The 22518-nt window shown below is 26.2% G+C and overlaps 2 protein-coding genes across 2 annotated transcripts; both read right to left on the bottom strand.

Annotated features, from left to right (window-relative positions):
* Nucleotides 1-810: 810 nt before the first annotated feature.
* VNE69_09046 (zinc finger C2H2 domain-containing protein) lies at nt 811-2004 on the bottom strand (the record flags this gene model as incomplete). Its single annotated transcript, XM_065474564.1, has 1 exon — nt 811-2004. One exon carries the CDS (start codon nt 2002-2004, stop codon nt 811-813), a length of 1194 nt encoding a protein of 397 aa, XP_065330636.1.
* Nucleotides 2005-11674: 9670 nt separating this feature from the next.
* On the bottom strand, nt 11675-12514 carry VNE69_09045 (uncharacterized protein; the record flags this gene model as incomplete). Its single annotated transcript, XM_065474563.1, has 1 exon — nt 11675-12514. The coding sequence occupies one exon, from the start codon at nt 12512-12514 to the stop codon at nt 11675-11677; it is 840 nt and encodes a 279-aa protein (XP_065330635.1).
* Nucleotides 12515-22518: the final 10004 nt, after the last annotated feature.

Here is a 22518-nt window from a genome sequence, read left to right as displayed (position 1 = left end):
ACTTTTTTTTTATTATAGAGACATTTTCCTGGTTATTACGTACGAAGAGAAAAGTTGAGAAGGTCAATGAGCACAAAATAAATTATCTTTAGATTATTCAAATATTATCTCGCGGCGGTGCACAATACTACTTTCATGTGTTTTTTCATACAATAGTACGAAGTAATTTGGAAGCATAAAATTGTTCGATTGTTACAATATGAAAATGTTTTATTTTGTTCAGACATATTTTTTTTTTTCCTTTCTAGGGCCGTCTTATTTATGAGAAAATGTTCGGCCTTACAACATGTCATTTGATCATATCCGACGAGTATTATATTAAAATCAATTTCTTATAAAATAGAATTTAAGTACAATAACATATTTTTTGCATTATCAAATTTCATGAAATTATTACGTACTTGAAGTTATACAAAATAAACCAAGACTACAATAATACAAATGTAAGTAAAACAATTTTAATATGATTTCGTGTATAATTCTAAAAAAAAATCGAGTTAAAATTATTTTTTCAGTTTGTATAGAATAATAATAGATTTCATTTTACTTTTTATCTTACTATAGTAAAAAAATCCAAAAGAAAAAAATAGAAACAAACTTGTCCAATATTTATTTATCTATTAAAAAATAGTTAAAAATTGTTGTCTTAGCACTTCAAAAGTTTTATAATTGATTTATTATTGTGTATATCGGTTTAATTTACGTATTTTTTTTCTTTGTGTAAAAAAACAAAACTTAACGTGAAAAAAAAATAAAAAATGTATAAAACTCTATAGTTTATTGATGTATTACCTTTCTTTCTTATAAATTTTATTCTTTTTTCTCCTTTTCATCTTTTCCATCTTTTTCATCTCTTTCAACTTTTTTATCTTTTTCATCTTTGTATTTGCAACTTTCTTTAAGATGTCTTTTCATAAAATCTTTCCTAGTAAACATCCTGTTACATCCATTGCTTGGACATTCAATGCCCTTTATTCCAGTATGAGAATGGTAATGTCTTTTTACTAGGGTCAATTTATCCCACTGTTTATTGCAAGTTTCGGGCATATCGTCCCAACCTTTCCACGGACAAAGATATATTTTTTTATCCCCGATAATCTTTACAGGAAACATGTCATTAGGATAATTTTTACTTTCTTTTATTGGGTTATCCATAACTCGTTTTACTTTTTTATTCCTTGATTTCAGCGCTTTTTTCGTTTTTGAGTTTTCTTTAGGAATATATGCTGGTATTCGAATTACTAATTTATCTTCATTTTGATCTAAACTAATCTTTTGATTATGTTTTAACTTAATCTGTATGTTTTTTACCCCTTCACATTCTGATTTCGTCTCTAATCTCCTACTTTCTGTGTTGATGTCGAGGGGTTGTTCATTATCATATTCAAGTGTTAACTCAGAAAGAATTCCAACATCTTTTTCTTTTCTAGATTCGTTTTTTGTATGATCTAACTTCTTATTTTGTTTTATATTTTTCCTTTTCTCTATTTTATTTAAAACATCCGATTTTTCCGATAACTTTCTTTTTTTTATGTTAGAATTTTTGGTTGGTTCATTTTCAGCTTCTATTGCAGCTTCTAATAAATATTGAAGGTTTGTCTTTTTTTCTTTTTTTGGTGATTTAACTTCTTGTTTGGCGCATTCAATTAAATAGTCAATAGGTAACTTTTCATCATTTTCTTTATAATCGTTAAAACTTTGAGAATTATAAATACTATTATCGGCGTTATTTCTATTTTTTATCTGTGTGTTTTGTCTTTTTGGCCAGTTCTCGGAACCTGGGATAAAAGTATCATATAAAGTATCAAATGAGTCTGAATCTTGTTTTCTTTTCAATTTAGAATTTTTTTTTCGACCGTCATTATCATTTTTTGAATTAGTGCCTGTGTTTTTATCTTCAGTTTTTTGTTTCTTGTTTGCTTTCGACGGTTTATTTGATTTAGGTGTCTTAGAAGATTTTATCGGCAAAAAAGGATTTTCTAGTTCGTCTCTCTTTTTTGTCATATCCTTCGTGAATTTTTTTTGTTTTTATCTCTTAAAAGGAGAAAAGGGTTATCGTCTCATGTATACTCATATTTGTTTTATCCTACATAATTTCAAAATATAATTAGAGAAGATAAAAAAAAAACTTGTTTTTGTAATGTTTAATTGTTTACTTACAAATATTTATATGATTCTGACAATTATAAGCACTTATATTTAAAATCGATAGAATATTATGAATCAAACAATTTATTTATATAAAAAAACAATACAATTTATTAATTTACAAAACAATTTTTTAATAAATATCATATTTTGATTTCAATTTTTTAAACATGATGATAAATCTAATTTCACAAAAATTTTATTTTTTGACTAAAACAAATATTATATAATTAGATAGTTTTGAATAAAACTTAGGTCAGAATTTTGTCAAATTATTTTACATTATTATTTACCAAATTTTTAATAACAAACTGTATATTTTTTTATATGCTAATTCTCATGTATATACACTGAAATATTACCTTTTTAAATCCCTATCCACGTCATTTCCTGTTAAATTAAGCGATAAATATTTTTTCGAAAAGACCAATCAAATTTCTATTTAGTGACTTAATTAATAATGATCTGACTCAAAATGATTATAAAAATTTTTAGGGGTTGGTTAAATCTGCTTTTATATACATTCTTAATCATATAAAAGTCGTTTTATAATTATCTTTTGCAATATAACTGTTATAATAGTATTTGTTGTGTATATATAAACAAATCCCTGTAAAATAAAGAACAGAAATTTTAAAGTACATTATAAATGTATTTTCGAGCTTTGATTTAGATATAATATAGTTAAGAATTTCTCCGTTATTAATTATAATTTTAATTTTCATATATGAACATGTAAATCCATAGAATATAATTAAAAATTCGTTATATTATAATAAATATTGTATAATTTTCTTCTCCTATTTTAATATATATTACAGACTCAGAAGTGCATCTTATTTTAAGAAAGTAAACAAAAAAACTCATTTTTTAATTTTTAGAATTCATTCATGCAAAATGTTAAAAAAGACTTTAGTTTATGCAAGTACAAAGTGTATAAAAAAATAGAAATTGTTGATGACTTTAAATTTAAAATTTAAATATATTGAATGTGCATTTTTTGGATTAGTATTTTTGAGAAATATTATAAACTATAGATATAACTTATAAAAGGACATAGAACAGAAACTTGATTTATGGCTTATATATACAAATTTTTTAAAAAAAAAATTCATCGAATTTTGATAAACCGACTCTTTAAATAACTATAACTGCGTCAGATTCTGAGCATAACACAATATCACAATAAAATAAATGCCTTGAGTTTGTAAAAAGTCGCTTTTTATAGAACTAATATATTGTAACGTTTAGCATAAATTTATGTAGATATAACGTTTGGAATTAAATACAAAAAATTGCTGTTTGTTAATCAAAAAAAATAAAATTCAAAATTTTCACTTTAAGAAAATAAACTAGGATCACTTTATTTGTAAGAAAAAAAATTTTGATATTCGTACTACAAATGTACAAAATAAAAATGTTGACGCATCAGAAGTTCAATTCTAATAATATTATAATCTATATAAACCAAAACATTTATAATAATACATATTGGTTTGCAATATAAAAATACATAACAGAAAGTTTTTATATTAATATCATTTTTTCGTACATATAAAAAGAAAACCGGAATGGTAAAATACGTCTGAATTTGGAACTTTACACAATTATTTAACATTCTATCTTAGGAATAAGTAAAAATATTTATATTTGAATATTGTTTTAACTGTAGACCAAAGTATTTTTTAGACTTTTTGTGAGGATTGCTAGATTATACAAGGTTTAAATTTGTATACTAAGGGACTTATGAGTTATTTTGGAAATTTATTATATTTTTAAAATTATCCTACATAAATTATTAAAGATCAATCAAATACAGTTAAGTATTGTTTATGTTTTATCTATATAATTATTACTTTTAAATATAGAAATATAAAGGAAATCAAACATTACTGCTTCCCTCTTATTCATTTCAAGTATCGTTGGGATATTATCTGTTATATTATGCTCAATAATTACAATATTAATTTTTATGTTAAGCTTACCAAAATATTATGCAAGACATTATAAAATGTTCAAACGCTTCAAAATAAAAAAATAAGTTCTTTTGGTACAATATAAAAATTCTTATTATTATAAAAATTGATTTTCTAAGTAACATTTTAATAATGAGGATTGTTTATATTTAATACAGTACTACGGTTTCCTCTTTTCAAAAAGGCCAACCCAATCTAAATAGTCTGAAATTCAACTATATCTTTAAAATTTTGTATAGTGTTTATAATATTCTTTAGAATTTTTATAACATACAAGGGTAAAAATTTATGCATTTTTTAAAATATTCTTCTTATGAAAATACACGTAGGTGACATTTATGAATAGGAAAGGAGTACCAATCAGATTTTACACAAAATCCTTCTTATGCATTGAAGTATTTAAATAGTACAAATAATTGATTTTAGAGCATCTAATAAGTTATACCTTTAAGATATACAAAAAATTATTTTATCAATAATATGATATACATTCAATTATTTTATGAACTAAATATGCACACTTTAGGCCAGCCGTTTTTGATCTTTTAATATGTCTTTTTGTAACTCTAGGTACTAATCTTTGCTATATAGCCCAAACGTATCAGACAATTTTGTTCAATTTAGTTTGTTTATAATAAAAAATTGTTTCAGGCACGTATATAAAAGAAAGGTATCTTATAAAATGCATTTTATTTGAGCTTATCTACAGATTATAATTGTCAATATTAGTATGTTTTGATTATTTAATTATAAATAATTTAAATACAAAGTCAATATTCAAGTAGTAATATTTTTTAAGAAAAGGTCAAAATATATAACCTATAACATAAATAAAAATATATCATAACTCCTAAGACATTCTTTAGTTCATTAAACCTATTGGGGGTTAATTGAAAATAAGTAAAAACAACGCATAGTTTGCATCGGGATATTTTTTCTCTCGAAGATAAATATATATATATAAAATATGTTAGTACTAATGTGGTGTATTGTTTAAATGAAAAAAACTTTTCTTTTGTTAATTATAAAATACTTTTTAACATTTATTGATTCATTCCAAATGTGTACATTTGATATCAGAGTCTCTTATTGGTCATTAATCCCATTTCTTCAAAATTTAAAATGCTTTCATAGTTTTTGTTACAATATTAAAATAGTAATAATGCAGGTTTGTAATTGTTGTTAATTATTATCCTAAATATATTTAGAAATAAGAAACCCTTAACTTGGATATGTCTAACAGTAATCATAAAAGAAACGTTTAAGCAAGAAAATAAATTGCAACCCCCTGATATGCTTTTTGTGAACAAAATTCCAAAATAGAATATCAATATAAAAATTGAAATTATAATTTCAAAGAAGGCAAATTATTAGAATTTAATCGATTTTATATAACTTTTTATCATATCATATGAATTTTTACATAATAAAAGCCAAAAAAATTTCATATCATAATATCTTTAATACAATTGTAAATATGTTTTTACAAACAACCCTAAATATATACAATTAAAACTAGATTGGTAAAATATACAGCAACCAATAGTTACTTCTTAGCTCATGTTTTGTGTGCTGTCATAGCTCGATACTGGTCATGTAAGTTTAATGAACTGTATGAGAACTTGTTAAATATATCTGGCGCTGTATATTCAGAAAGTAACATCACAATTATTGTTAAGAAAATTAAAAAAATATAATCATTATCTATTCAATACAAATTACACGTAACCTAAAAAATGACTTGCTTCTTTTCTAATAAAAGATTAAACTTACAACGTAGTCAAAAGTACAAAATATTCTTTTTCTATAAGAAACTTAAATTTCTCACAAAACGGGTGCTCAACGCTCTGCATGTTATTATAAAGATGTTCTTAGTCAACAGCATATTGTTTGTTCTAGGTATATTTTATTATTACGTTAATTTTAATTCATATTAATTAAAAATTTTAAACGACTAAACAATACTTTTTTATATTCAATTATTTGTATTAATAGCTATTCGCAATAAATTTTTAAAAATAATATTTGTCCATTTGATGACGACGAAATTTGATAGTTCAATTTATAGATTTTTAGTAAGCAAGATTTTACAAGACAGTTCAAATACAAATTATATGACTATGAGCATAATATTCGATATCATATAAAGTAATAGTCAGATGCCATGTGCAATATCTTACTCGTGTAAAAAAAATGGAACTTATTTTTACTTTACATTGTCTAATAAACATTCAATTTTACTAAATCGTTCATATACTTTCTATTGACTACCCAAATCTAGAAATTAAGGCGTCAGTATTTATTTTAGAACAGGAAATTGTTTTTTATGTTTTATTAACTACATAACATTATTTAGTAGTTTTGGATGCTTAATTAAGTTAAAAATAGTTTGATTATATATTAGACGAAATTAACAGTATTTTGTGTATTATTTCCTTAATATACCAAAAACTACAATATAACTGAAAAACATTGAATTTAATCAACAGTCGTATTTTTTTTGTCTTTAAGTTAAGTTGCTGTAAATAGAAAAAATTTTGTGTGTTTATCTCATATTGTTTTAATAATTTCGAATATACGACAAAAATTTGTCATCTAAATACATACATACTAGTTTTTTCCCAATTATATAGAATATGAAAAAATTTTAATCTTCATATGAGGGTATATAAAATACGTTAAGGTTTCAATTTCAAGTTAGATACAATTATAATATTAATCGCTAGTTTTTCCAAAATACATACCTCATGTAGAAAAACAATATTATATAATTCAAAATTTCAAAATTTATGAACAATAAAAATAATTTTACATATAAATACAAAGTTCTTTAAATTCGTTTATATTTTTTTCTAATATTTTGACATGTTGTAATTTAATATTTTTGTTTTATATCAAATCTTTTTAATATTTATAAAAATTATGTAAAAAAATAACTAGCGTATGCTTTCTCTATTTTATAACGGGATTTATATGTGAGTTTCTTTAAATGTAACTCCTTTGCTTTTTAGATTCCTTTTAAGATTGAATGTATTTTAAAGAAAGAATTTTGATTTAAATAGAGAAAATATTTTTTTAATTTAAAAAAGAGCAAAATGGTATATAAACACACATTATCCTAATATTATGATTTTGAAATCTTGTAAGCTCGATTTTTAACACTTTATTTGAAATTTTCGATGCTTAGAAGTTATTTCAATTTTTCGTAGAAGGGCTAAATAAATTCAAAAAACGATTCTGACGATATTTTGGAACTGAGTTTTACAAAAATAATAATTTAAACAAAAAAAAAGTATTAGCATATTATACGCATATTAATAGTCAAAATCCATTATTGAGTTTGTATTTGATTTTTTATAACATAATAAGCTGTAATTATAATTTGGAGTTTACAAACCCACAAAAAAGAGGGTAGAAAATTTAATAAAATTCTTTTTTATATATGATAATTTGCAATTTAAATTACAAATATCTCGTAATACTATCATAATTAATTTTTAAACTAACTTATATTTCTTTATCGTGTAATACATTATTAACGTTATAATAACATCGATTGAACCTTCAATTTGATAAGTTTTTTTTTCAACGTACAGTTTTCTCATCGTAAAAGATTTATTAAGTATAATGTAGTTTCGACTTTATTATTTTGAGAGTTTGAATTCTTTTAGAAAGAAGTATTGAAAAGAACAAACGTAAATGAGAGATAATATGTATGTAATGCTCAATGAAAATAATAAAGGAACGCAAATTATTTTTAAATACATCGAAGTACTTTAAACAATTTAAATGTTATTTAGAGCAATTGAATTTTTTAGGATAAAAGAGAGATATACAATAATATAAATATTTTATTTTCTTTTGTAATATGTTTTCTAAATAGAATGTTTAATTCGTACAGTATTTCCAAAATATTGTTTTTTAGAAAAATCCAGGTAATATTGATGCACTTAGTCAAGTTTTTTAGACTGTTTTAGCACAAAAAAAGATTGGCTATGCGAATGGATCCGTAGTTAAATATAACACTTGATGTTAAGCTAGGGCACGTCTACTGAAAAAAATTCTCAAGAAAATTTTAATAAATATATTTATATAATAAAACAAACAACATTGTTGAAAGAAAGTTTTGGGGCAAAATTAAGTTATGAACATTTTTTATTTTGTTTGATAATAAAACAACGCATTTTTTGGAATAACAAAGAAAATGTTTCTAATAAAATAAAAATTTGTATGACATTAAAAAATTCTATAGACGTAAGCTTTATTTTTTTGTTTTATATACCGTTTTTTTAAAAAAAAAATTTATCAGGAGATGAACTTGTATTTTATAATTATTGTATGTAATTATATCAAAATTGCTTAAAGGTCTTTTTGAACAAAAGTTCATATTTGTTGAGCGAATGACCAATAATGGCATTTTACTTTTGTATTAAATGTCGCAGTTAGTAGAGGGAACCCTAAAAAAGAGCTCTGTGGGGATCGAACCCAGGACCTCTCGAAGAAAAACAAAATTTACTTAGAAAGGAAAAAAATATTATTAAGAAATTACAGTAAAATTATCCTTCAATTTATAGTAAATAATTTTTTGTTTTGTGGGGTTATGAGAATAAAAATGAACAATGATAAAAGACAAGAAGTTTACAATTTTTTATTATATGGTCAGCTGCCACCAACGTTGTTGGACAAAGTTGATCGTAAAAATTTTAAAAGAAAAGCTGAACGTTTCATGTTGTTTGAAGAAAACAACAATGGAAATTTTGAACTAACTGTGAGGTTTAAAGTAGACCAATATAGATCATTGAGATTCTTTACAACCAATGAGCAGCGTTTCAAATCTGATTTCATCAAACTGATTCATGTTTCTAATGGACATCCTGGGCGTGACAGATTGTATCCATTGTTACAATCAAAAGTATACGACGTTACTCAAAACGAAGTACTGAGAGTTTTGAAAAGTTGTGATATTTGTCAAGCAATAAGAAACCTAATAACTAGACCAGTTGTTAGACCAATCATTTCAAAATATCCTAGAGAAAGGTATATTGCTGATTTGATTGATCTTCGATTGTATCACGAACTCAATAATGGATATAAATGGTTACTTGACGCAGTGGATTCATTTACCAAGTTCTGTTGGACGGTTCCATTGCGTGACAAAACTGGCAGAAGTGTGCGTGATGCCTTTGAAACACTATTCAATACGTTTAGATCTTGTTTTATACTTCATACCGACAACGGTAGAGAATTTGTTAATCAATATATCGTGAATTTATGTGTAAAGTATGAAATAAGACATGTAAGAGGAAGAGCTAGATGTCCTTGGATACAAGGACAGATAGAACGATGCAATCAAACAATAAAATGGATAATTGCATCTACTCTGAGGTCGAAGAATATCTTAGGGCAATGGTCCATAGTACGCCAAGAAGTTACCTGGGCATATAACAACTTAAGGCATTCAACAACTAAACAAACTCCATTCAATTAATGTTTGGTAAGCCCATTAAAGACATAATGCAAGAATCTAGAATCACTGATATAACAGATTCGGTTGCAAATAACAACGAAGTTGAAAATGAGGAAGAAGAACGAAGAGAAGAATTTGTTTTTGAAGAAAATAACGTCGTAAATTACGAAGAACTATATGCTTTAAACAATGAAAATCTTTTTTTAAATGGAATTTACCACGAATCTGCACGGTTTAATAAAAAAATGCTGCTAATAGAATGATTGAAAGAATTATGTGGAGAAATGACTTTTATGAATATAAATTGGGAGATAGGGTTCTTATAAGACCATATTTAGACAATAATCAAAGTACTAGAAGGCTTCCTCTATACGAACATTTGGATGTCGATGTATATATTGTAATGGATATACTTAAATTTAATAAAGTAAAGTTATCTAAAGAAGCTGATCCATTGGTTATTATAGAAGAAATTTACACTAGAGATCTAAGATTGCTTGATAACGAATAAATTTTTTAAAAAAGTTGTTTATTTTATTTTTTTATTTCTTTTCCCTCCAAATTTATAAAAAATTACTCGAAATATCCCCCATAATATAATTAGGACAAATTTAGAACCGTCTCAAAAAAGTCGTTCATTGTGATTGTATTCCTTCGAGAAGTCCCAAGTTCGATTCCCACGGGGGTCTTTTTTTATAATTTTTTTTAGGGTTCCCTCTACTAACTGGTTCCACCAACTAACTGTGACATTAAATATAATAAAAAAGATTTTTATATCTGAATATTTATCTGAAAATTCTCGACATATTTTGCATTTATATTAGTAAATATTCCCACATAATTTATTCTTTGTATGCTATTTAATTATTGCAAGTTTTTTAGACCATTAAGAATATCAATTTTTTAACATGTCTTCCTCTGTATTAATTATGTATAATTAATCTTTATCGAGAACTAAATGTATTCCATAACCATGTTTTTCTTATCACTGTAAATGTGTAATATAGATTTTTTTCAATAAAATGTGTCAAGACCGTAAGGTATATTTTGTTTTAATTATGTAATAGTCTACTAAAATATGATCTTAAGTAACTACTCTTATATTTATTCGATATTTTACTTTTGCAAAACGTCCTTCAATAATTTATAATTGCAAATTAAAAATTACATATAAACTAGTTTTCAAACACTTCAACTTCTGATTTGAGCCATATATTTTACATTGTAATAAAAATGTTAGAACATTTATTGATTTTAAAACTTTTTCTAGAACTTCTTTGAAAGCTTTTTTTGTAAAAAAGGCAATTTATTAAAATATGACCATATTATTAGATCGAAGAGATAAAAAAAATACGTTTAAAGTTTTTATTTGTACACACGGTAATGTAAGCTTGCAATATTTAAAAAAGAGCTTTTAACTCTTAATCATTTTTGTACTACATAACAAATAAGCATGTGGTTGGATTTTTTTTATTTAACACAAAGCTATAATTCTTATTATTTCAATCATGAAGTATATACTGCGTAGCCTATCAAATACTGACCAATCATATTCACACAAATGGACAGATTTGATTTAAAACAAAAGAATTAAAAACATTTTTAAAAGAGGGAGGGAAATTAACAATAAACATGTTGACATTTACTACATATTTTAGCCATTTATTCAAATCAAAAACATATTCAATGTTTTACTTATTAATTAAAAAGTAAATACAAGTTATAGATATATAAGAGCTTAACATATAACATAGAAAATCTTCGATTTTTTTGCAATGAATATCGAAAAACGCAAGTTTTTTATATTTGGTTCATTATTAATAATATCATATATGAAGTAAAAAAAGTTCCAAAATTATTTATTTTGTATTTTTTTACTAAAAGATGTTATAATCATTGTCAAATTTTTATTCTCTTACGTTTAAATTTTTTTCTTTAAAGAAATAAATATAAAAATTAAAAATTTAATTTTGACCAATTTTAGTAAACTTTAAATTTTTAATGTTGAAAAATTTTTTAGTAACACTGATTTCAAGGTAAATTCAAGTTAAATACATAAAAAGAAAAAAACCTAAAAGATCAATTATTTATTGTCATTGTCGACATGTTCGCCAGTAGATATTGAAACATGAGTAAATAGTCTTGACAAAGCATTCCCTAAAATTCTAAACAATTCTGCTTTATCAGGTCCTTCTTCATTGCGAATTTCTGAAACATAAGTAGAAGATTTAGTTTTTTCTTTTTCGCCTTTATTTTCTTCTTTGGAAACAGTGTTGGACGAACTACCCTCATTTGTAGCAATTTGTTTAGCCTCCGTATCTGATGTCTCATTTATTTCAATACTTTTTTCTAAAAACAAATAAGTAAACTCCATAATTGAATTATAGACATCTTCTCCACGACGATTTTTCAGATTAAGAACTTTAGGGAAAGGGAATTCAACATCAGCATACATATTATTCAGTTCAAACCGCATTAATGTCGAAAACCACCAAGTTAGAGAATCTTCCGTTTTATTTAGACTGACTTTATAAAAAAGAAATACCTTTTCTGCCTCGACTTCAATCTTACACTTGTAATATTCTTTACACGCAATAAACTTTTTAAAAAGATTCTTATTTTCAACAATTGGCGGTAATTTTCTAATACTTTCATGATCTTCTTTTTCTATCCTCTGTAAGTAAATACAGTTATCTCTCATATGGAATAATCCATCTTCGAACCTGCAACCCTCAAGAAAAGCTCTCCAATACCATTCATATTCTGTTGATAGAAACACTGAATTTAACATAGTGTCAGTTTCTTCCTCTAAAGCACCGATATAAAGATCGCAAAGAGATCCCTCTCTATCATGATAATTCAAAAAAAGAAACGTATCAGTAGAATATCCAAAGTTTAAACAAGTCAATATTTGCCAAAACATGGGGTTCAATAAAATTCAATATTTATAGAGAATTAATATTAATGAATTAATGACATAAAACTTTAATCAATAAAAACATTTGATTAAATGTTTGAAAAGGCAATGTGAGTATTCATTTTACACTCTCTATGTTTAAATCATAATAAATAACTATTAACTTGTTTTAAAGGTTGCACATATAATGATTATATGAAATATTCATAGTAACATCTGTGTAGTTATCATATTTCAATTAAAATAGCGTTTAATTAAATATTTCGAGATAAATGTAGTTAAGTTTACATAATTTATGACTATCTTTTTAGCAAATAAACGTCATTTATGAAAAAATAATACATTTTTTACTTTCGGCCATAAATTTTTAATTATCAATTTTGATCTACTTTAAATTTGAAAATTATGAAAGCTTTGAGAATTAAAAGTAACGAACAATGTCTTGTATTAACTACGATTGATTAAAACATCTACATCAAGATTTTATTTAAAATTTATAAAAATGTGTCTTTGATAAAAGAAATCATTGAGGAAATAATGAAGAAATATATGGAAAGATGAGAGAAAACATTTATAATCAACAAATTTTATAGTGTTCATAAGATAGATACTAGAATAATAGGTTTTAATCTTGTTATTGCGCTTTTTTGAACTAAAGAATAACTAAGTTACACACAAAATGCTTTTGAACGGAAAAATGATTAGTTTTATTTTTTATAAGATATAAAACAGAATAACATTATAAATAGTTAAAATAAGTCGAAAACAGATAGCTCTGGTTATGATTTTAATATTATGAAATCAAAGTACATTATTTACGAAATTTTTAAAAAAAATGAAAATAATACTTAAAAAAAACAATAGATTTTAAAATTTATGAACTATCAAAATTGTCTTAAAAATTTGGTTTTGTAATATATTTGGAGTATTTTTCTCAGCGTGTTTATTATAGTCGATTCTTCTTTTTTCAAATCTAAACATTAATCTGAAGTCGTCAAGGTTTTATTCGATTTAAATCCAAGAGCCAGTGTTTTAGGAAATGCCAAGTGCTTTCTGTACCTGACGCGATGTTTTGTAACTCTACAAATTAAAAGAGAAAGATATACAAAAATAATCTCTAGACCTCTTGTTAAAATGAGATTCTTAGTTTATTCTCGTTTTTTCTGAAAAACGTAATCAGAACTTAGATAAAAATTTTAATCATTTTTTTATTCTTTTTAAACATATCATCGCAATTACTATTTTTTACTTATATTCTTTGCATTGGCAGCATTAAGCATAAAGAATTGTATAAACACATCCTCATGAACTATCTCTTGATATTTTGCTTTACAACTTTTTAGAAAAATGTATCAACTTATGTGTGCATTGTACCATATCGTTATGTCTATAAATAAAAGATGTTTTAGACTCAAACAACCAAGGCTATTCATTCGCCGTTTTTTCTTTAAAATATGAATTCCTGTTTTTAGAAACAGATCGAAATTTAATCAAAAAAACATGTTTTTATTGTCACTTATGGCTATGTTATTTTTTTTGAGCCATAGCTTTTACCTCTCATTTAAAATTCAAAAGGCACATCTTCTTATCTAATAATTGTCAAAAATTAAATTTTTTATGTTGATAAATGCAGTAAACGGTACCAATTAGTTCTTCAATGTTAGTATTAATTTTTTTTTTTTCTCCCTAAGTTACCTTAAATTTATAAAATATTTTTTATTAAATTTCAGATATTGCTTATATTCTTGAATAAAGTCATTACGGCTTGAAAATATTTTAGATCATAAGTTTTAAAAATAATTCGATGAACAAACCTCTAACCAATTTGCGTTCGTAAAGGTATAGTCTTTGTTGTACATGGCCTAAAGTATTTCTCCATATATAATATCTCTTTTGTTTCGTCTAAAAATTTTCGTAATATCCTGGGCAAAAATCTAGCATTCCTATTTATTTGCAAAAAAAACCATCTTCTCAACCACATAATGAGATATCTCATTAAGAATTTTGAGATGTCATTTAAGATTTAATATATGCTGAAATAAAACATATAAGATTTTTATATAAGTGCAAAATTAGATTTTATAAACATTAATAAACTTTAGAGAGTACCTCGATCAAGTTAAAAGAAATGAAAACCTTACGATTGATGATGATGATGTAGAAGGAAATACCAAAACTAATTTGATTACTATAATTAGATAAATTTGCAAAACAAAATCTAATCTAGATTCGAAGGTTATATAGTTTAAATTTATGAAACTTCATCAGATATAAATGTTGTACATAGAAGAGATGGAAATATATGATAATAAAGATCGTAAAAATTAACATAAAAATGTATTTAAAGTGCGGAGATACGGTAGAACATAAAAAAATTGGGTTGCGATATATATATGCGAATATATAAATATAATTTTTATTCGTAGCAAAGCTTTTTACTAGCAGGATTTTTACCATACATTTATGCAAATATCATGCTCAATACATGCTACCATAGGTTGTGTATATATTAAAGCGAAATACTTGTTAGTATATTCAAAAAGACTTAAAAAATATATTTAAATAAATCAAATTAAATCCAAATCTAAAAATCAAAGTAAAAATAAATGATAGTCGTTGAAATGGACGAATCCGTTAAAAAAATAAAGAGCTTTTTGTGTTTTAAAGTTTCCAAGAATCAAAAAAAAGTAAATGCATATTGAAGATTTATAAGGTACTCAAAACGGAGCATTTTCACTTTATCCCCCCCCTTACCAATATAAATTAAGAATTTTTAAAAAATATCCCTTTTTTCGAAATTCGGAGCTGAAAAAATGTGAAGGAGCAAAAGTCAAAAAAATAAAGTTGTAATAAAATAGCATATTTACCAAAAATAAAACAATTGTTTTTTCGTTTTTTTTTAAAAATTTCCTTCTTCCACTTATTGATCAAGATTTATCTTTATTGTACATTGCAATGTATAACAACGATAATCTCTATATAAACAATATTATATAAGGTCCATTTGCTGTTATAAATGAATATTTTTAAAGAATTAAAGAATTTTCCAAACATATAATATTTTACTTTTAGATCTAAAATATAACATATATTAATAAATTGACATTCTATACGATTCAATAATTCTTCAAAGAGCATAAAGATAACATTATTTTTACTTTGTTTGTCTAGAAAAACCAATAAAAACCTAAAAAACAAGACTAATAAATATACAACCAAACTAAGAATAACCAAACCTAGAATCTGTTTTAAACATTATAAACTGTGTATAAACATGTTTATCTTTAGCAAAAGTTAAATGTAATGACAAAAGAAAGCAATAAGTTAAAACATATTTTTACAAATTTAGACTTCTATTTAACTCATAGTTTATTAGAAAACATTATTAAATTGGTTTAAATATTATATTTTTCATAAACTATGTTCATATTAGATATTTCTAGGCCCTTTTTTTCACTTATGTAAATTTTTCTCTGTTCCTTTCCGCTCTGGACGCTTCGACTTTTAAAAAACAGGGCTAAAAATAAAAAATTCTGTATTTATATTGGTAAGGAGGGGATAAAGTGAAAATTAGCCCCGAAAAATATTTAAAATCTCTGTTAACATTAGAAAAAATAAAACTTAGCATAAATGTCAATTCTGGCTGCTCGGTGTTTCTAAAAAGAGTTAATTGTTTTTCGTATATTTTATATATGAGAAGGGATGAAAGCTTGCCCTACAATGTTTTCAATTTAATTAGTGTCAAATGTATCATCTGTTGAAGAGATGCTAGATTTTTATACAGCTTTTTTATATTTTGACATTACAAACTAGAACCCGCACTTAATGTTTTTCTTCCTTTGTTCGTTGATGAATATGCAATTGACTACGTCAATGGCTGGCCGCATTGATGCATGACAGCCGAAAAGTTCGAGAGCCTTGTTTTCTTACAGATACAGTAAGAATGTTGTGCGACAGAAAAAAAAATTAATAATAAATTTTTACAAAGACAAAAGAAAACTATAATAAACTTAATCTTAAAAATCTAAAAAATTTTAAAATTTTTTTGGTTTTTCGATTTAGTTTCCTTTACTAAAATAAAATGATATAGGAAAAAAAGTCTAATAATTCTACATCTATAGACTATTATAGTAAAAATTGCATTCTTTTATATGTTTTTGTACCATATAAAATTTACACAGAAAAAATCAAAGATTTATAATATTAATAGTGAATTCTAAATAGCAAATACACCAAACGCAGAATATAAACTACTCTTAATTTCTTTGTAAATGTAAAGTATTGGACAATGTTTTGAGGGCTAATTTTTACTTTATCCCCCCCTTACCAATATAAATACAAAATTTTTTATTTTTAGCCCTGTTTTTTAAAAGTCAAAGCGTCCAAAGCGGAAAGAAACAAAGGAAAATTTACATAAGAAAAAAATGGTCTTAGAAATATCTAGTTTGAACATAGTTTATAAAAAATATATTATTTAAACCAATTTGATAATGTTTTTTAATAAACTATGAGTTAAATAGAAGTCTAAATTTGTAAAAATATGTTTTAACCTATTGCTTTCTTTTGTCATTACATTTAATTTTTGCTCAAGAAAAACATGTTTATACACAGTTTATGTTGTTTAAAACAGATTTAGGTTTGGTTATTCTTAGTTTGGTAGTATATTTATTAGTCTTGTTTTTTAGGTTTTCATTGGTTTTTCTAGACAAACAGAAAAAAAATAATGTTATCTTTATGCTCTTTAAAGAATTATTGATGTGTATTTAATATCAATTTAATAAGAAATGTTATATTTTAGATCCAAAAGTAAAATATTACATGTTTGGAAAATTCTTTAATTCTTAAAAAATATTCATTTATAAAGCAAATGAACCTTATATAATATTGTTTATATAAAGATTTTCGTTGTTATACATTGCAATGTACAATAAAGATAAATCTTGATCAATAAGTGGAAGAAGGAAATTTTTAAAAAATTGAAAAAAAACGAAAAAACAATTGTTTTATTTTTGGTAAATATGCTATTTTATTACAACTTTATTTTTTTGACTTTTGCTCCTTCACATTTTTTCCGCTTCAAATTTCGAAAAAAAGGGATATTTTTTAAAAATTCTTAATTTATATTGGTAAGGGGGGGATAAAGTGAAAATGCTCCTTTTTTGGTCTTCGATATTTTTGCATTTTTTTCTTATTGGCTATTTTAACGAATTCTTTATTAGTTAATATAAACATGATAGGTACGTTTAAAGGAACGTAAACTATACCGTATAAAATATTACCACCTTAATGAATTAAGTCGAGACAAGTAATTATTACATATTTAATATCTATGAAAATGCAGCTTTTAATGCTTTTTATTTTTAAAATGTCTAATTCGCTAGAACTGCTGCTATAAAAATCGAAGGATAGATCTCATAAGAATAATGTTTGTTCTTTATTCATAATCTTATAGTCATGATTTTTTTTAAATTTTTTAGGTATAGAATAAAATATCCCCCTTTTAAATATAATTTGAAATATAATAAATTACAAAGGAGTCTTTCATATCATCAAATAAATTTTGAATTATATAAGATCTGTACTCGATATAACATCAGACTTGTGTTTCATAACATCAGGAAATCAAAAACTCTTGAATGTAATAATTATAAATTCATTAATAAATTAGATAGTATTTTAAATTATATGTATTTAATAGCTTAATTAATGGATTTACTTGATAAATCATTTTAAAAAAAACATGATTATTATTTGATTTATCATTAATTTGCAACATTAATAATTAGCTTTAAATAATTATTTTTTTTTATAATATCGTCCCAGTGAAAACCTAATAAGATACCGTTTCCAAAAAACGTGACAACATAAAAAAATAAACGAATCAAACTACAAAAAGGAGTGTTATTATCATCATCATCAGATTTCTTATTCGATGATGGTAGATTCTTAGATTTAATTCTTTTATCTTTCGATTTAGTATTCATAATAAATTTATTTAAATTATCATCTTCCTTGATGCTTTGATCAGATTTTTATTTATTGATTTCATTGTTGTTGATATTGTTTTTATTGGTAATTTCATGGCCATTTCGTAATGATGCTTTAAAATTATTAGATGTATTTATTTATCATAATTGGGGATCAAAAATATAAGAATATATAACATCCCCCCTCCAAGGCGGTTAGTCTCCTACATCACCATTAACCCCAAGCAGATTTTTCAAGTCATAATGTCTATTTTTAACATATCGCCCATTATATAGCTTCACAACATACGAGTCCCAGGGCATATCACCATTATAATACTTTCGTCTAAAAACCTTCCCTTTCCATATTTATTACATCCTTTGATGTTTTCTTACTTAGCTATCATACTCGTTGTCCTTCAATAAACCGCTCTCTATATCTTCTAACAAATCTTTTACTGTAGTCTCCTTCTGGTCCATTTAATATCATCACTTTTCCCGTATTGTCTTTTACCGCTTCATCGGGAGTACTTCTTATACCTTCATGGTAACTATTATTATAAATTTTAAAGCTTTCCATCACTATGTCTTTAAAACTCGCCGTCTCTTTACTCATTTTCAATATTAGCTCTCTAAGCGTTCCTATAACTCTTTCAAACTACCATTGCTTCTATGAGGCTCGAAACTCACCTTATTATGGGTAATATCCAATTTTCTACACAAATTCTTAAAGTCAACATTATCAAATTCCTTCCAATTATCCGTTATTATTTCCTTCGGCCTCCTGCCATTTCTACATAAGTTCTCAATAAACTGGGCTACAGAGGATCTCTTCTTATCGTATAATACACATCCCCACGCTATCCTCGTATGTTAATCTATCGCAACTAATACATATTTGCCCTTATCTTTAAAATCAATTAAATCTAACGCTACTTTTTCTAAATACCTGCTTGTAGCAACAAAATCACATCCTCCAGACTTTTTCCTATTGTAAATTTGACACTCTTCGCATCTTTTTATCATTTTCACTATATCTTCTTTTATTCCTGGCCAATAATAATTAAACTTCATAACATAATACATACTTCCTAGATCTCTGTGACCATGCTCTTCATGATAACGTCTCATAAGCTCATCTCTTTCTTTTATTTTAGGAATCAATGCTTTCCTCCCCGAATCAAAATTCCAGTATTCTTTACCGTCTATTTTCTCGACGTGCTTCAACCATTTACCTTCAATTTGACGCTCACTTCTTTTTTTTATCATTTCTTTTCTTATATCAACCTCCTCGTGTATCCTACTCAAAGCATCCGCCACGACCATATGTTCTGGTTTCCTGTAATCTATTTCAAAGTCAAATTCTTGGATCTTTTCATCCATCGATTAATTCTATTATTATTAAAACACGGCTTTCTTCTTATTTCCGCCAATGCTATGTGATCCGTTTCTACTTTAAATTTTCGTTCTTAACTCATACTCAAAATTCTTTATACCCCAATATATGGCATACATTTCCTTTTCACTTATACCATATCTTGTTTACGTAGGGGGTGAATTTCTTCGATGCCCATTGTACTGGCATCCACTCCTCTTTATCATTCTTCTGCATAAGTACTGCGCCCATTCCTATATTGCTCGCGTCAGTTCTTAATAAAAATTCCTTGTCATAGTTTACAATTTCCAACTTACTCATACTTCTTAACGTTTCCTTCATATTTTCGAATCTTAATTCAAGTGATCAGTCCAATTCAGCACTTTACTTTTACCTTTCAAGCTTTCAGTCATTTATAATGTCTTCTCCGCATAATTCTTAATAAATCCTCGAAACCATCCACTCAGTTCTAAAAATCTTCTTAGGTCAGACACATTCTGCGGCGTTGGAAACTCTAGTGCTTCGTTTTTCTTGATTTCAGACGGCATCATATCATCTCCGTTTAATGTAACTCCCAATAACTTGACTTCCTTTTGGCAATACTGAATTTTCCTTGAATTTATCCGCATATTATTCCGTTCTAACAATTCCATCGCTTCTACAAATAGTTTTCATGTTCTTTTATAGTCTTCGCATGAATCACTATTATATCCATGTATACTTCTATTTTACCACCCAAATGTTTTTCAAAAATCTTATTCATAATTCTCTGCATGATCTGAGGCGAGTTTTATAAACCCCATGACCATACTATTCCACTCATATACTATCTTATCATACTCAAATGCAGTCTTATGCTTGTCTTGCTCTTCTTTTTCGATTCCATAAAAAACCTCCTTAAGGTCTATAACACTGAAAAACTTCGACCCTTGCGTGTTCCTTATGATATCTCTAATGTTCACTAATTCATAAGGGTCTTTCTTCACTAAATCATTTAATGCCATGAGAATTGCAAACCAGTCTTATACTTCCATCTGGCTTAACTAAAGCTTTAATCGGATTTCTCCATTCCGACGTCGATCTTCTTATGACATTTCTTGTCTCTAACTTCTGAATATATTTTCTCAGCTCTTCTTTATGCGCTTGTGGCACCTGCTGACCTTTCCTTACAACTTTCTTGCCTTTTTCAGTCATGATTTTGAATTTTTCAATTTTACAGTATCTTATTTTCTCTTCTTTGTTGTCTATAACAATCCTAAACCTCTTTCTCGTGTCTTCTAATGTTAGACCGTTCTTTTCTACCTCATCATAACATCTTTTATTTCTTGTCTTCCATTCTTGTTTCTTTTGTCTTTAACATCCCATGTGTTCCTATAAGTCCTTTCATCACAGCTACTGCTACCTTCATCTTTAACTTTCTCACATTCGTCTTTATTCTTAACATTTCTATATCTAAAATAACACATCTGACTCTTTTGTCCCATTCTTAAACTAAAAAAAAAAAAAAAAAAAACTTTTATTTTTATTAAAGAAAAGCCACCCAGCAAATAAAAACTTCAACAGCCAATAACTTGTGATACACACCAGCATGCCATAAAGGCCTTGGTTGTAGGAGAAAAAATATCCCTTAGGATTAGAACCACAAACATTCCTGTCTGTGACCTGCGTTCAGCAGGGTTCTAATAGAATAACACGTCTGACCTACTCGTCAGTTAAGAACCTAACTAGTTCAACGTAAATGCTACGGCACCAGCAGCTTGCCATAGCTCCCCCAAGTAAAAGTGTGTTTTTTTTTCTTCTAGATTTCTCTAGATCTGTTCTGGCTTACAAGCCTTTCCTTTTCTCGTATAACGATATATCGTTTTACAATCATCTTGTCTAAGAACTCTACTCTTACAAGTAGAGACTTCCTTATATCAAAACAAGCTTTAATGCCATTGATGTTACCAATAACATCTTAACTAGCTCCTCTTTTGTTTGAGTTGAACATCTCAACTCAGGTATTTTATTCTCATATAGAGATCTTGTGTAAGAGAGCGTCGGACAGTCTAACAAGAAGTGTTCAAGGTCTTCTCGTTCTCCCTCACAAAGGAAACAATGAGTCCTATAAAAAAGAGGGATTCTGTTGGCATTAGCCAAAGCAGAAGACCATCTGACTATATTACACTGAAGCCTGGTGTAATTCCTGATCTGCCTGTTGCTTAATTTTGATAATATGTACTTAATCTGCGAGTCACAGATTCCATACTTATCTGCTACTAGAGCACCTAAAGTAGTGTTGTAGGAACCCCTTGCCTTAAGTACCTCTAAAATTTTGTTATTGCCTATAACGTAGACAATGCTTTCATAATCCTTCCCGATATATCTCTTACAATAACGTCTAGTCTTCGAACCTTACGTGGTTTTCCTTTCACTCGGAGGTTGGTTAATAAATTCCGAGATAATGGTTTTATTGTGTTTCCACTTCCTTAATGCCCTAAATCTACTTAGGGCGCCTGTATGTATACTCTATTCATACAGAGTTCGTCCATTATCCTATCTAATGGCACTATTTTTGTTCGAAATATTATTCGGATCGCTTTTCTTAGGATTCTATTGATCCCACCAGACCTTATACTAGACATCCCCCATAATTCACTTCCGTACATTAGTGAGGGAAATAGCACATT

The sequence above is a fragment of the Vairimorpha necatrix genome, chromosome 9 (assembly GCF_036630325.1).
Source record: "Vairimorpha necatrix chromosome 9, complete sequence".
Lineage (NCBI taxonomy): Eukaryota > Fungi > Microsporidia > Nosematidae > Vairimorpha > Vairimorpha necatrix.
This window is presented reverse-complemented; position numbering and strand designations above follow the sequence as displayed.